Here is a 17,721-nt window from a genome sequence, read left to right on the forward strand (position 1 = left end):
TACGCATGAGCTGGATGTAGGGAAAATAATCTGCTGGAATCTTTTTCCCATCTTCAGGGAAACATAATGGCCTTCATAAGATCCTTACTTACATGTAAAACTGTATACGTCAGGAACAACAAATTGGTGTACACTAGAAAAGTGGAGTGCCACAAAGAGGTGTTTTGTCCGGACCTCTCATCGATCGGATTGAAAATATTTTGGTGTACGTCAACGACATCAAGGTACTGACCACCATCCTGTCAGGAGTTGACCCACCTAAAATTATTAACAATTTTATAAACAACAATATCGCTGAGTTAGCTTTCTACCATGAACAGGTTTGGCTGCACCTAAACTCCAGTAAATATGGCATGATGATATTCTCTTTAAAGCTGTTGCTACCCTCTTTCCATGAATCCCAAGTGAAAAGTCGTAAAGACCTTGGGGTTATTTTCTACCCAAAACGTAAGAGTCCATCAGTACATTGAAGCGCTAGTAACAAGAATACGCAACCTTGAATGGGGTGCCAAACAAAACCTTCTTTATGCAAGTGACCATGAGAACAAGGAAGAAATATATCTATGCAGAAGAAATCTAGGGAGTCAACAATACCGATAATTAAGAAACAGGTCTGTGCCGAGGAGTATTGGTTACTTAAGAGGGCTCCTTAATAAACATCTTTTATATCCACAGGTAAGAACTCAAACCATCTGACAAGGCTACCAACCACAATAAACAGCAGAAGGTCCACAACTTCGAACAAATGGCTAACTCGTGTCATTTCATCCTCAAATTTCTGGGATCTCTGTACCCTACGCACTCCTGCACAATCTTTAAGGTCAACTCCAACGCTGCTGGCAAAGTTACGTTGACTCAAACATAGATTACATCTGCATCAGATGCTGCAGGGCAGAAGGTAGCGGATTTTGATTAATAGATATTCTTCAGATCGACTAAATCAGAAGTGGGGTCCCCACAAGGGGCGGTTCTTCGACCACTGTTGTTTCTGATTTTCATAAACGACATCGATGAAGGAATAAAGGGCGCGATGTCAAAATTTTAAGACAACGTAAAGATTGGGAGAGTTGTTAATGAGGATACCAAGCAGCGTTCCTTCAGGATGACTTGAAGAGGCTTCAAGAGTCGTTGATTACTGGAACGAGTTGCCTTCGCAGGTAGTTCAATCTGACGATTTGAGGAACTTCAAAGGTCACTTGACAGTTACCTAGGTGAGGAGGGAGATTCGTGTTTAGCATTTTCTTTTTTTTGGGGGGGGGGGGGTTGGTGCAGCAAAATTCGAATAAACATAGTGGAATTTTTTTTTAATTTTCCCGGCCAAATAGGAAATATGTAGAAGAAAAGAAAGTTTACTGTCAATAATTAAACCTAATTTTCTAGAGCTGACCACTGGAACAGAAGAATTATTTAGTTTAATAAGAAGGGGCCGAGTAGAAGAGAAATGGTCTTCAAAGGGCATTTCGTTTATAAAGGGCGCACCTTTTAGGAGGAGGAATTTCCAATTTATGAGTTATGGCCCAAATGTGGAGTTCAGAAAGAATCTGCTCCTCAACTGGGAGAAAAAACATCGGCACTGGACCTAGGATGATTGGAGACGGGTCTCCTGATCCGATGAGTCCCATTTCCAATTACCGCATGAATCTATGCACCCGTCATGTCAACAAGGAACTATTCAGGCAGGTGGACAGCCGGTAATCGTCTCGGGCATGTTCGACTGGCACATATTGTGACCTCTGGTATGTCTAGACGCATCTCTGAACGGTCCAGGGTACGTATCCATCCTTGCAGACTATCTGCATCCCTCATCTTAGTCATCGTGCACCTACAAGGCAATGGACTCTTCCAGCAGGATAATGCGCCTTTATACAGAGCCGTGGTGACTAGAACATGGTTCGAAAAGCATTCCGCAGGTTTTACCATCATGGAATGGCCTCACCGATTACCGGTCTTGTTAATACTCCAGCATGACCACCAGGTCAGTGGAATTTACAATAAATCAATCAATACAAATGTGAATCGTATTTAGCAGTCACGTCCTGTGGAACACTTTTGTGAACTAGTGGACTCAATGCTTCGTCGTGCGACTGCCATTATCCGGGCCAAAGATGGGCCTACCCGTTACTAGGTAGGTATCTCAGGATTTCTGTCCATTCAGTGTGAATTGCCTTGTTCTGTGGACAATTTACTGTTTTCTGAACGAAAAACCCCACTTTCCGGTATCAAAAAACATGCTACCCTCAATTGAGAGCGACTAACTCAGCCACGTTGTGAAAAAGACCCATAAAAATTCCACAAGTCATTGACGTGATTCGAAGTCGGGTCTTTTCCACCATGTGTAGAAGGAGGGATTATAAGACCTGTGCTACCCACGATGCTACGTGTGAATTATCTTAAAAGAAAAGTGCTAGGTCATTCGTGAATGCTATGGATAGCAATCAGAAATTTTATTCAGCCACTGGCCAATGGCCATATCCAAAGGAAAGGTCCTGAAAGTGCTCCCTAGGGTACGACCTCGAAAAACTTCCCTGGTGATGGTAAAAAAATTGCATTGGGTCCAGGACATTTGTCAGAAGGAATAAGATTGTTGTAGGATAAATTCATCCAGGAGTCAGCTTCAGTGATCGGTGAAAGGACTGTACCAGGAAGAAGATTTAGCGTCGAAAACGCCACTAGTGAAAAGTTTCGAAATATTTAGGAGTCTGTGAGTGCACGATCCAAAAGTGGGAGACAGAAAAGAAAACAGAAAAGAAATAAGAAAACCCAGTAACAAAGATTCGGGTAATATGTATAAAGAAAATAAATCATTGAAATGTCCAGCTGTTGATTAAATACAATTATTGCAGAATGAGGAGACTGGTGATCAGAAAGAAATATTCTAGTAGAGGTGAGGCATCCTATACTTTTTCTTTATAGGAAATATGGATCCTGGATGAGATCAAGAGCAATAGAATCTTCAATAGAAAATTGTTTAATTAGGTCGCGTTTATCTTTAGAATTTTGATAAAATCTGCAGAAGCCGAAGAATTAAGAGGAGTTGAAGACCAGTTATTCATATTTTTCCTTCATGTTCTTGAGTGTTTTTAATTCTTCATTTTGCGCTTACGATTGCAGCAAGCCGGTGGTAGCTGTTAATTAGGGAACGCTAAAGATATGACTTGAATGGGCACAATGGCCACAGGATGGTGAATTGATAGAACATAACTGGGTCGTGTACCCTTAGACCAAACATGAATAGTATCGAGTTACCACAATGAATTGTTTGCACCTGTGGAAGGTCCAACTGATAAACAGACGTTGAGGATTTAAGACAACATGATATAATCTTGGTGACATATCACAGATCCAGTTGAGGATCTATGGTATGTCACCAAGTGACTGACATGAAAGTGAAGCCATAGAGAAACGGAACGAGGCCTCCTCAGAAAACCATCTTCGGAAAGTTTTTATAATAGAGGTCTTCAAGAATTTCATATTTGGTCAAGGCTTTGTTGACATCATATATAAGGACTCTTGGTTTTAGTTGATTGGGAGTTTCTGAAAGTACTCGCATGCGTCTTTCCCTAAAAGAAGATGAAGAGGTAATCAGGTCAATATCAGAGAAGAGTTTCCACAGCGATTTTAGAAGATAATCGTGAAGAGGACACATTAGAACGTACATTGACAGTTTCTGTAACTCCTCATTCTTAGCCTTCAGTACCTCGTTAGCAGTAATGAGATCGTTGACAATTATTTCAGTATCACACCACCTTTTAGTTTACAAAGTTTATGGCAGCCTTAGTGGCCTTGCTAATATTCATTGGTAAGAAATTCGTTTATCTGCTTATAAATAAGAGAAGCCTTTGTCTCGTATCAGGAGCAACCCCAGAAGGCTCCTTAAAAGCATCCAAGGAAACTCATTTAGAATCAGTATTCTCCTTTAAAGCAGACATCGAAGGGGGGTTGAATCTCCACAAGGACAGTAGAAGTTTCGCTGTATGAGTCTTCACTGGAATCAACTCATTGCAGACTAAATTGTTGTTGTTGGGTTTTAGGAGCATCAGCAACTAAGACCATATTGCTTCAACGGCCCATAAAAATTCCTCACATCATCGACGGGACTCGAACTCAAGTCACTTCCACCCGGTGTTGGGAGGACCGCGGTTCTCTCAACTATGCCACCCATGAGCGGAACAGAGACATCGAAGAGGGGTTGAATCTGCACAAGGACAGTAGAAGTTTCGCTGTATGAGTCTTCACTGGAATCAACTCATTGCAGACTAAATTGTTGTTGTTGGGTTTTAGGAGCATCAGCAACTAAGACCATATTGCTTCAAAAAGGCCCATAAAAATTCCTCTCATCATTAACGGGACTCGAACTCAAGTCACTTCCACCCGGTGTTGGGAGGACCGCGGTTCTCTCAACTATGCCACCCACGAGGGCTTTATGGTGAAGAAATTGCGCAAATATGATATAAGCAATGTATAATTTCTGTCTGAGATTTGTTTTGCATTGGGTTATTACCTTAATGAACTCTTGAACCTCGATTATCCGGACAAAATAATTTTCCTATCCACCACGGATAATCGGGAACCTTCATAAGAATTTAAGTAATTTATTATACGGAATCCGTAAAAGACCACACCACATAATCTAAGTGTTAAATTAAAACCAGTTAATTGTTGAAACTTCACATTCTAACAATGATAATTGTTAAAACTACGGAGTCCATAGAAGGCCACATAATTAAGATGGTAAATTTTAACCAAATGAGCAAATAAATATAGGATTTCAACGTGGACAACGGCATCTGTATTCATCTCATCAAACCACGTTCCAATGAACAAAGAGGACTTCTATTTGTCGACAGTCCAAACAACAGCTAGATGGAAAACAGTATGCACCGTTAACTCCGCGCTCGGGAGTTAATAATTACTCGCCGACCCAGCGCATTGAAGATTCTTGTAATTAATTCTCCCCAGCGCCAAAAATAGAATTAAAACTAAAGTAGGGCCGGTGCGATGGTAATACCAGAGCTTACACGGTTTACTTTAGAAAATAAAACGCAGAATGGCCTTAAGTCATTACCAAATGGGTTGCCGGATGCGCCTCTTTGGTGATTGTAATTTTCTGATACGCCCAGCCTTATTGTGTTACGAAGTCTTGGTCTGGAATGGTTCATAAGCGTGGCTCGATCTGATTATTATTCTCAACGCTGGCTATCTAAACAAGTTCATGCCTTCCTGTTACCTCTCATCTCTTTCTAAATGTATCCGTGGTAATGCTGGCTCGTATAATTAGTAGAATGTTGGCTGATTAGCGGTAACCTAGAAACGGGATGTTATTTCGGCTTAGTGAAGGAAGTTAATTAGATCTGAGCATGGACCGATCCTCAAAGTACTGCATGAGAGTAAAATTTGAAACAAGAGTCAAGGATGTATTTCAGGAGAAGGTCGTGCGATTTTTTTCCGGATTCTCCTAATTTTTTATGCAATGTTCTCGGTTGTTGTTTTTGTAGGGTTTTAGGAACATCAGCGATTTTCTGTTTGCTGGAAGAAAAACCATGCTACCCTCGCCTGAGACCGATTAACTCGGCCACGTTGTGAAAAAGACCCATAAAAATTTCTCACATCATCGACGGGACTCGAACTCCAGTCACTTCCACCCGGTGTTGGAAGCGACGGCGATTCCACCAACTGTGCTGCACAAGAGGGATGTTCTCGACCATCTTACTGGAGATCCGAATGCATCAGCTATTGATTGATCATTGGATCTTTGCAAGACGAAGAAACAATCCTACCATCCATCCTAGGAACATACCTTTCGATGAGAAATTACTTTGGTAGGTCTCCATATACAGTATATCGAGACAATACCTGGACGTGATTAATCCAATGAGGGGACTTTGTCTCCCAACTGTGACCTGGACATCTTCAACTATGACATCTTTTGGACGTGAAAAAACCACACAAAAAGGACCTCATCTCTCGACCCCTTGGACCTGACTAAACCACAGAAAAGGACCTTGCCTCTCGACTATGACTTGTGCACCAAGTAGCGCTCAATACCAGACTCTCTTGTCTGCTATCTTTTGACTTCATTCCCTTCTCACACTCCACTAATAATTTCAGGGCGCCTTCCTCTATTCCTCAATATTTCTTACTGTTCCCCCACTTGAATTTCATATTCCCAATCTTTATCTGTTTATATATATACTCGTATATAAGTCTTGTCACTAAAAGCTCAGGTAATTAGGTGGCAGGACCTGCCAGAGAATAATAGGCAGCCTGGCTTACTTCCTAGCGGTGTATATGGGCAACGTGGGGTCCCATTAATGGTCCTGCGGCCAAAATCCAGACCACAACAACAGAACCCAACATAATACTCCTCACGTACCACACACAATACTTTTGTCTGGCTTTTACACAGTAATGTACACTTCACAAGAGTACTTTACTTCTAGTGCAGTTGTCGGAAATCACCGGTGGCGCCCTCTTCCCCAAACGCTATGCACAATATGGATTTGTGTATAGGACCGCTAAAAAGACATTAATTTTCATCCCACTGAGACAGGAAAACATTTATGGACGTTCTTCACACCGGGACTGAATAGATTACATCCTTTTTGTCTTCTGAAAATCTGGTTTTTCATCCAGCAAAACATGCAAGCCGCTTAAATCACATGCAATTTAAAGATTCAAGACATTTACTGACATTTATCCCAGTGGTTAATGGGGCACCGTGTACCTACAATTAAAAATAAAATAAATCCCCAAAAAGTGATTATCTCATTCTGCTTTGAACTTAGCCAAACTCTCCTCCTTGGCCATTGCCGCGCAAGTTATTCCAATGGTCTACAATATGCTGATGAACTATATTGCTGTTATGACGATCGAACTTAGTTGTTTGAAAACAAAACCCCAAGATCTCTGTAACCTCGGCAATGTCTGAGCCATCAATCGCATTGAACATGAAACAATCTTTCTGCAATTAGGTGGCAGAAAGGGCCCGCGCGGACCATCAGTTCATCGTTTCCATCTTATAAAAGGTTTATCTGATTTGTCAGTAGACATACTAACTGAGTTCCTCTTGGAACTGGAGATGATGGTTAGTGTAGCGAGCTATTACTCAATACACGAACCTTAACTGACTCTATGCGCGCACTCACTGTCAGGGCTTATGAGCAAGTCATTGCCAGATGTAAATGTTCATATATTCCTTAAGATTTATCTTATGTTACTGAACTGATGACGCCCAGAGAACAGGCGTTCCTATATATGAATTGAGTCCTTTCAACAAGAGTATTTTTACCATTTCATAAGAATATACTGCCCTACAAAAAGTACTAGGTCACCTGTCTCAACGTAGTGATCGGAGAAGACTAATGGAAGAGAATTAAAAGTGTGCACGCAATAACAGAAATGGCGCAAACAAGCAGAATGAGTCGCGGTAAGGTCCTTACTGGAAATGGTACTAAAGTTGGACAGACAACTCATTTATTTGTTCATTTAAACTGTTGTTTTTCTGTAAGTGTCCGGACACTTTTGGTATGGCAGTGTAGTTTCGCAATTAAGTTCCACGAATGGAGTTGAGTATTTCGACATCAGTTAATTAAATTGAACATCAGAGTAACCTTTGATTCGATTTGCAATTGCTGGAACTGTGCCCACTATTTCGATTTCTTTTAATTTCTTTTCTCATTGTGTTTCTTTTCTTACTGCCCATTTCCAATTATTTTGTGCATGTTGGGATGATTTACGACATAATTTCTCTTCTTCATTCTTTCTGGTTTACAACGCGGTATTTGTTTTCAGTGATTTGATTCTCTACAGAAATTAATTGGGTTTGAATTATACTTTGAAATGGAATTACAATGTCTGGTCTAAGGCAACTGTGTGGGTGATAGTTGATAATTAAAGAACAGTGAAAATAATTATTAAAAAAAAATTCTTTTTAATAGTCTTTAATTGAAAATGGCGAATTTTCTTTTATTAAAAATCTATAAGACTGCGATTTACTTTTTATGTTGTTAAACTTGCTGATGGATTGGTAGATGAAAATCGATTATACCAAATTAAATTATTTTTACTATATCTTATTTTTCCATAATGGTATATTTGAATAGAAGCCATGCATGGGTCTTGCTGATGTCATTTGAGCTAGCTTCATCCGTTCAGGGTCCCTCGTGGCTAGCACAGTTGATAAAACCGCAGTCCTCCCCATCCTGGATGGTAAAGACCCGAGTTCGAATCCCGTCGATGATGTGAGGAATTTTTAGGCCTTTGTTCACAATGTGGCTGAGTTAGTCGGTCTCAGGCGAGAGAGGCATGGTTTTTTCTCCCGAAAACTCGGGTTTTAAGTCCAGCAGACAGAAAACACGCAATTTACAGACAGTGTACACGAAGTAATGTGGCGTTAGTCGCTGATGCTCCTAAAACCCTACAACAAAGAGTAGAGGAAAGCAATAAACAGATATGCAGTTGGTCAATAATACGGGTCAAGATCATCTTCCACCCATCTCCAGAATTCTAGAGAGGGATTCCTAAAGTTTAAGGTTAAGATATCCCCAAAAGGTCCATGGATAACCAGTTATTGGCTCATCATGAGATTCATTCAAATGGTATGACCGGGGAGAGCTCATAAATACAAACAGTATGGTTGTACTAATAGAAAGAACCAAGGAAGTTTACGATTAGGCAATGTGTGGTGGACTACCGGAATAAACTGCCAACCCGATGGAATATGACAATCCGATTAGGTTTAGGATCAGTACCTTCTGCACACTCAAAGATTCTTCACGTACGTGAAGAATCTTTGAAGTAACACAGTGGATATGCTAGGTGGATTGAAAAGTTTTTAGCCCAATAGATCGCAAATGTTTTCATTAAAGACAATATTGCCAATCTGCCCTCTGACTCTTCTTGTGTGTTCACAGAAAATTTCAGGTTTGTGACTATATTCTTCTCCTTTACAAATATGCAGATCGAGCAGGAGGGTCCGACAATCACCTGATGGCTGCTGTGGAGACTGTTCGGCAGATTCTGTGGGTGGAGACAAGCAGTGAGCTTTGCACTGACTTTAGTTTGCCTCTCATTTTGACTAGTCCTACACGATGGAAGCAAACCTCGCCGCACAGAATACAATCGGGAGGAATACTGCGTTACAGTATAGAGAGAACATCGGTCTAGAAAGTCCCCACTCATTTATAGAGTTCCTTTCACCTTTCAGTTCAGATGCAAAAGGTGGAGTTAGAAACTAGTTTGTGATCGATGACCACTCCCAGAACTGTTGCTTGAGCCACAATAGGAAGTTGGATGCCAAAGACCATGACTTCAGGAGGTTGCTGAGGTCCAATTTGTTCTTAAATAGTACCATTTTGGTTTTATCTGCAGCTTGGTGCGTAAGGACCATGATTGGAGGTCAGCCAGGACCGGATTTGTATTGTTTTCAATAGCCTGCCGACAGTTGCCAGAAGCCACAATGTTATAGTTTCAAAAGTGGGGGAACGTTAGTCGTGAAGGACCATGTTTTAAACGAGGGGGCCCCCAGAACTGAACCCTGTGAGTACCCTCGAGAGACAGGTCTGGTAACAGCAAGAGATTTTGGCCTGACTAGGACTGCACAATCAGTGAAGTAACTTTGGAAAAGTGTCTAGAGTTGGTAGGGACAGCGAGCGGAACGGAGGCCCTGAAGAACGTTGTCCCACCAGACTGTCTAGAAGATAGCTAATTCAAATTTAGATTCTGAGCAGTTCTTCATTTGAGTAGTCTTTAGGTGTGTATCAGTATCGAGGAGTTTACCTTTTTGGGAGGAGCGACAGACACCCCCAGCGGAAAACTGTGTAGTAGCCTCCATATTACTGCACGATGTCTGATTTCTCTGAGTGACTTGACCTTAATAGTCCTGGTCTGTCTTTAGGATATGGGTCACCAACTCCAACTTCACTACTCGTTTTGAGCTCCGAGTTTTCGTTGACACGAAGGAGCAGATGCTACTGCTTTTGCCTGCAGAAGTGGGTGGCAGGAGCCAATTCGCCACATCACAACTGGTCCGAGTGAGTCCAGACTTAACAGCACCTGCGTAGAAAGGTATTGCATCAGTATGAGAAGGGACCATCAAGTTGGGTTGGAAACAAGCCCGGGGGTTGTTGGGAGATTGAAAAAGGTGTCGACAACTTTCTCAAGAACTGCTGTTTTATCCTTTTAATTCTTCATTTACGACTTTTGATTTCTCATTCTTTATAAGCAGCTCAGTTGAAAATGGACTCCAAATTAGACGAAAGTTCTTGCACGTAATTACCTGCCACTTCAGTAAAACGGTTGGCGTCACAATTTAAAAAGAAAACTAAACTTCTGTGCAGCTTAGAGATGAACTGGTGAACTGGAGGTCTGGTCTTGGGTAGTTTTGCCCTCACTAAACTTATAAGATGACAAAATTCAAAGTCTTTCTGAGGATTTTAGGACAGAAACAATGGTATGGTCTAGAGCAGAAGGGACAACGACAGGGGATGCATTTTTGGGGTCCAACCTCGAGGTGGAAGCAGAAAGGCTTGCAGCTCCACCTGGAGTGTCAACCAGCCCAAGTTCAGAAGCCACAGAGTAGGAGTATGCTTCATCTTGAGAATGGTAACCACCACGAAATGGGGTGTGTGTTTAGGTTCTTTCGTCTCCTTAGTCTTCTTACTCTTGGGTGGACGCAAGTATGCGACAATGATGGAAGGAAAACATTGCTAACTAAAAGTACAACAAGTTCGCAATTTATATAAATTTCCTGTATTTGGGCTGGTCTATCGATGCCCTACCGAATTTTCCCTAGTTCCAACTACACCCAACAGGTGTAGTTGGAACTAGGGAAACTATTTAAACATCGCTATTTAAACAATAAACACGAAATCAATCTAAATTTGAAAATTAATTACGAATATTAATTGATGTATCAATACAACTGGCCATAATCTAAATGAGCTATAATCACAAAATGTTCCAAGTCCGATAAATCTGCAACCAAATTTGGAATCGCCAATATGGCGACACCCACATGGTTGTTCCCTCAAACACAAAGGTCTTTGTTCTCCACGAAGAAGAATCTTCAAAGCAGTTCTCCCAAAAGTTCCAAAATACTAATCTTAACAAGTACCAACGACTCAATTGAGAGGTTGTGAAAGAATAACTTCAACAAAATACAGTCAGACTTGTACGGGAGTCTAAAAGAGACAATGCAAAACTTTTATAAACCCTCATAACACCGCGGTCCCTTAAAAGTCTGACCCAAAAAGGTATGAAGAGACTCACCAGCAACTAAAGAATCAGAAGGACATCATATTATCCACTATGAAGTAAAATGCACAACTTAAAAAACACATTTCTGAAGAACACAAAAAACACCACAAAAAGTAACTATGGACGAATCTACTATCCTTATCAAATAGGGGAATCTTGTTCTTCATATGCCATGGTCAAAAAGTGGGTTGCAGAATTTAAGCGTAGGTGAGACTGTGTTGAAGATGCATCCCTGAAACACGCAGAATAACGTTGAAGCACATTGAGACAACATTCAACATCTCCCATGAACGAGTCACGATATTGCGGTGAATGTCTTATCCTGAAACAAAAGAACAATCGAAAGAGTGGAACATCCATCTCCCCCCCCCACCTCCTAAAACGTTTCCACTGCAGAAGTCGGCTGGGAAAGACATGGCATCCGTCTTCTAGGGTGCCACTCTCAATGCTGAGTATTAGAATTTGTTTTGAATATAAATATTTTAATAAAATTTTCTTGTCATCATATTTAGTCCGAATTAGGAGTTTTTACCATATATTTATCTCCAATTTTCTTCCAACCTCACAACCCTCAACTCATCGTACTAGAACACAGCACGTTACTCTAAATACAACTGAGAGCTTCTTAAAGAGCCGATTTATCATTCAAATAAGCAGTCAGAAACTGTTGTGTGTCTAGCCAGAATGGCTACAGGTCACATGAATTTGCTTTTCTTTGCCGGTTGGCTGAATGCCTGCTAGGAGCGCCTTAGAAATTATAATCCTGCACGTGAGAAAAGAAGTTTAGTCTTCTTGGCATCCTAATATCTCACCTGCATTAAGAGGGTCGAAATTTCCTTGGTGCCAACAAAAAGAAAAGCAATTTCCTTCTTTGTTTACATGCAAGGCAACTTTCCCGGCGAGCAGACAATTTAAAACAGTTGTTTATTTTCCCAAACAGATGAGGTGATGGTAAAAGATCATCTCAGAGGAATCGGTGTAATATCGAGGACCAAGATAACTACCGATGTATCAAACGTACTTTATGAATTCCATTGTCCTTCGTGCTTATAAAATGGAAGTTCGCTAATTCGGTGGACCATGTCTGCTCTTTCCAACTCCAGTAAACAACACTCTCCTGTAATTTACGATTTTGTTGGCTCCAAGTCCTGTTGGCAGCTAATATTTATTTCCACAGACAAATGGAGCTTCAAATTTCCAAACACGATGTTCCCCCTAATGTAATATTTCATCTGAGTAATGTAGAAGATTCCCAGAAGGTAAAAGTGCACTTGGGACTTTACAGTCTTATCGGAATCAAGTCCAATAGCATCTGGCCGTCTCTGTTTGTCTGTACAAGAATCCAGTATGTGTTAACCCACAATTTGCTCAATGGAGTGGTAGTCATTAATTTTAATTATGTTGTCAATTACCAGATGGAGACAACATTTTTGGACTTCTGCCAAGAATCTATTGACTGTTCAAGAGATGTACAAACCGGCAAAAGTTATTCAAATCCTTTTTGTTTTTTTTTTTTTTTAAACAGGATTTTTCCTAAGGACGATAAATGGACTTAAAATCCTGATCCTGGGAAAAGGATACTAAACAAATCAATGTTAAACAGGTGGTAGATCTGTTCGCATTTCATTATGCACAACAGTTAGTTTTAATATAATTAGAAACATAAAATCCAGATGCCCCTTATGACGGAGGTTGCCATGACAACCCATCCTTCCGGCTCTGACTTGTTAGGATGTTGCAGGCGCGAGCGAGTCCGAAAGGAAAATTTACATCCTGATAAGGGCACGCGAGGCAATGCAGCTACATATGCAGCGTGGTAGAGAGATTGCTACTCCACCCCCTTTGTCCATCCCCTTGAATTAATGTAAAACTCCACGAGTGCGTTTAGAAAAAACCTTCGATTTTCATTTTTTTATTTTACAAGATTGGTCTATTAAGTTCCAGGATTGCTTTAATATAAATTTAAAAAATGTTAAAATGAAAATTATATTTTTCAAAATAATAGCCTTGAACACTACACGTCTGGGGGTGGGCCCTCGTGGGTAGCACAATTGGTAGAATCACTGTCCTCCCAAGTGCAAAAGTTCAAATCCCGCTAATGACGCCGGAAGTTTCATGGGTCTTTTTCACAACGTGGCTGAGTTAGTAGGCCTCATAGCATGAATGTTTCTCCCAGAAACTCAGGTTTTTCGTCCAGCAAATCGACCACAGTTTACAGACATATCATAATGCACGTTAACCCCATACAACAATTTCTATCAGCCGTTGCCGACTTTGAGCCTTCACCAGCATCACAGCTGCCTATAAATAATGGAATAAAAACTCTTCAAGATTGGTAAAAATGCTTCCTAGTGCCCAAACGACGTTGGTGTTCAAGGCTTTTCAGGCATCAACACATTCGAACAATGCAAGTTATATTTGTCAAAAGACATTAGCTGAACTTCTGCTTGTATTAAATATTCTGATCCTTTATTCCCCCAAGAAGGTTTTTTTTTTTTTTTTTTTTTTTCTTACATTAACACAGACTCTTAAGATAGTCGAGAGGTTGGAGAATACAGAAAGTGGAACCTATGTGGCTATTATTATCTTACCAATTTAATTACCAGCATCGGAACCGAGTTGAAACAAAAAATAAAAACGAAAAAGTTCTTTTGTTGGTTGATCCAAGAGTGTAAAACAGACGTGGATTTTTAAGTAGCTAACGGTACTCTTTCTTTTTATCTTTTCCTAAGTTAAAAGAAAGATGAAAAGACTTGATAAGAAAGAAAGTTCTGAAGTATCTTTTAGCCTGCTAACTTCCCTCTCTGATCTGAAATTTAATGACGAAGTTTCCAAAATCAATGGATGAAAGAACTTGGATTTTCTCAAAATCACGATAATGCCATTGAAAAGCCTTTCGTTTCTATTTTTATCTCAGTTTATTAATTTCTTAATAGACTTTGAGAAAAATACCCGAGAAAGGTGATATTTTTAAAAATATGTACAGTGATAGGCAAAAAAAAGTTACTTACCTGCTGCAAACTATCCTGCCTTTTTTTAAAACAAACTTTGCGAAAAATAGTGAAAGAAAATGATATGTACTATCGGTCATAAAAAAAAATCTCTACCCTTTCGTTAATTCTATCTTAATGTTTTAACGAACTCTAAAAGCAAAATTGTAGAAGATTATATTTCCAATCATAAAAAGTTACTCAACTGCTGATTCTCTGGCACAATATTTAACGAAGTTTGAGAAAAAATTTAAGTAAGATCATATTTTTAAAATATGTGTACAGTCGGTCAAAAAAAAAGTCTTCCATGCTCTTTAGCCAGTTTTCACGTAGGCATTAAAGAAGGGGGAGGAGTTCTTTTTAACCGGCTCTCTTTTGCTAAATAACTCCCACCAAGAAATCGTGGCAGACGATTTAAAAGTCTAAAATAAATTTTCCCCTTCTTACTGCTTATCGTTTGGCCCATACTCTCGCGTCTGATGAACGCTAATGGTGAGTTGCTGCATCTGTGCAGTACCCAGACATTAGCCCGTACTCCGATAGCTACATTAAAAAATAACAGTGATAAATTTTTGGCATTTTATTTTAAACTTCTGCGCAGGCTCGAAGAGAAGTATGTTGAAGCAATCGACCAAACGCCTTAATTTTCATAAATTGCGCATGCGTTCTGACTGTTTACTTTGGATCGATAATAGCAGCAAACAGAAGAAGAAAAGCAAATCGTCTTGTGTAATGAGTATCTCCAAATTCTTCAGTGGTTTATCACATTAATTTCTTCCATGGTCCATGGTAATAATCAGGACCAGAAATGGTAGATAAGATCTGTCAACAAATCAATTGGATGCCAGCAGGCAATTCTTTCTTTGATGTACGTCGAGATGTATAAATTATTTAGATAGAGGATTACATCTAAGATTTTAAACACATTTCCTCCGGGCCTCACCACATAAATATTTATGGGAATTGAAATTTCTAATCCCAGAGGGTGTAAAGATTCAAATTCATATTTTCCATCCGAATCTTGGTAATAAAATCTCATTAGCATTTAATATTTTGTCATGAGTGAAAAATGAGTTGCTTAACTTTTAAGACTATAAATTATTTATTTATCTGTTCAATACCAAGTTTCCATAAGCGCCCTCTATATGATGGAGAAAAAATAAATAAAAATCCATTTTGAATTACACTTCCAGCAGGTTCAAATATGCAATGATAAAGACATTGGCTTCAAAAAGCTATTGGATGATTTTGTCTGGTGTAGTCCCTGTTTGAAAACTATTTAGTGCCAGGACTGGTCCTTAGGGGTGAATGTGTACAATACATTCACCCCTAAGGACCCGGGGCACTAGATTGAAAAGGATCCGAAATTGAGTTTTTTAGTCCAAGTGCTACAAATGGTCAACACATTAGTCGCCAGTGGCACTCGGGCGCTTGGATTAAAAGATCATGATGATGCCCATTGAATCCGCTTTAAGTAAGGGCCCGTTCCTATTGAACAGTTTCTATTAAATAATTCAAGTGATGTAAAATGGCCACCACGACCTTTGCCCTTCATTTTTGAACCAAGATTTGTTCTTTACGAAGCAGCGTCTTTCCCAGACAAATTGCATTTTAAGAATCAATCGTTATCGACTAACTCCCTACTGATTTTCGATTGACACGGTGGAACATATTAGGATAATTGTTGGTGGTCATTAGCTCCCACTGCGGGTTCAGTTCTGGTTGATCGAAGATGTACATTAGCGATAAATAGGAAACAAATTGTAACCCATTAGGCGGATATCACCCTCTGGAAGCGAAAGATAAAACCCCACACATCGCATAATAGGAGGAATGATGAGTCATGTAGTTGGCTGGATGCGTTAATTGTTCATCATTACACGCGCTTCGAAAACAGCCTCGCTTGGAGGCAGAGATAGCGAGCCTCTGTGGTACTCGTGAGGTCACTGATGGGATAAAATTAGCGCGGAATAATGAAGGGAATTAATTTTTCTAGCAGTGTGGCTCTCTTTTTTTGGAGGGGTAGTATATATTAATTATTAGTTCCCTTAATGACTGTTGAAATGTTCCCATACAGAGCGTCTCTGTGTCGGTTTCGGTGCTGACCCTGACCTTCATCTCTATCGATCGGTGGTACGCTATCTGTCGTCCCTTAAGATTCAAAAGTACAGCTGGAAAAGCTAAGACCTCAATCATTGTTATATGGCTCACCTCACTTCTTCTGATGCTACCTGATGCTATCTTCCTGGATACTCGTCCAAAACCAGATCTTCAGGTGGACACCCTCTACTTCACGGATTGTGGATACACATGGAACGATGAAACCACCAGGATATATCAACAGATCATTGTTCTTCTTTTATATGTGGCCCCTTTCAGTCTCATGTCTGTGGCTTATTACCAGATCGCTAAAGTTCTGTGGAACAAAAACATTCCTGGAGCATTGGAAACCTCTCAGGAACAATCCAGAGCTGGTAAGATTTAAAATTTTAATTTCAATGTTTTTTTTTAAATTTAATTTCTATTTAACAACAAATAATAATTAATATCTAATTATTTCTTGATTAATTTATATATTTTTTTTATTTCAAAATAACCAAAATATTTATAATTAATTTTATATTAATAAACTATAAAAGTTAATTGATAATTTTAAATGAATTTCAATATTCATAATTAATTTTATATTAATAACCTATAAAAGTTAACTGCTAATTTTAAATAACAAACGTCAATATTTATGATTAATTTTTAAAATATTAATTTTTATGATTATTATTTAATTTTAATTAATTTATTAAACTATTTTCCATTTCATAAACAATTTTATAAAAAGTATCACTTCATTAACAATTTATAAAAAATTATAAAAAATATTATCACTTTATAAATAATTTTATAAAAAAGCTATAATTTTTAAACAATTCATAAACCATTTTATAAAAAAACTATAATTTTTAAACAATTCCTAAACAATTTTATTAAAAATATTATGTATTGATAAAGAATTTTATTAAAAAATTAATAAATATTAATTTGAATTTTAAAATTTTTAAAATAATAATCCAAATTGATTTAGTTTTTTTCTATAAATATTGGGATAGAGTTTTAAATAAATATCATTTTAAAAATATCATTTAAAAATATATTGTAAATATCATTTTAAAAATATTCAAAAACAATATATAAGCGGTTTTATTAAAATATAATCTATTTATAAAGTATAAAAATCATAAATATTAATTTAAAAATTAAATTTTTATTACAATAATTCAAATTAATTTTAAAATTTTCATAAAAATTTAATAAATATTAATTTGAATTTAAAAATTTTCATAAAAATTTAATAAATATTAATTTGAATTTAAAAATTTTCATAAAAATTTAATAAATATTAATTTGAATTTAAAAATTTTTAAAATAATAATTCAAATTGATTTAGTTTTTTTCCATAAATATTGGGATAGAGTTTTAA

The 17,721-nt window shown here is 38.4% G+C and overlaps 1 protein-coding gene across 1 annotated transcript in view; it reads left to right on the plus strand.

Annotated features, from left to right (window-relative positions):
- LOC150087446 (orexin receptor type 2-like) overlaps positions 1-17,721 on the plus strand; it is a 46,893-nt gene that overhangs the window by 24,431 nt on the left and 4,741 nt on the right. The window contains exon 3 of the mRNA XM_090372075.1: positions 16,324-16,720. Coding sequence (XP_090228201.1) covers positions 16,324-16,720 — 397 coding nt within the window. The remainder of the gene's footprint in view (positions 1-16,323; positions 16,721-17,721) is intronic.

The sequence above is a fragment of the Mastigoproctus giganteus genome, chromosome 4 (assembly GCF_048544385.1).
Source record: "Mastigoproctus giganteus isolate SK-2022 chromosome 4, ASM4854438v1, whole genome shotgun sequence".
NCBI classification, from domain to species: Eukaryota; Metazoa; Arthropoda; class Arachnida; order Uropygi; family Thelyphonidae; genus Mastigoproctus; species Mastigoproctus giganteus.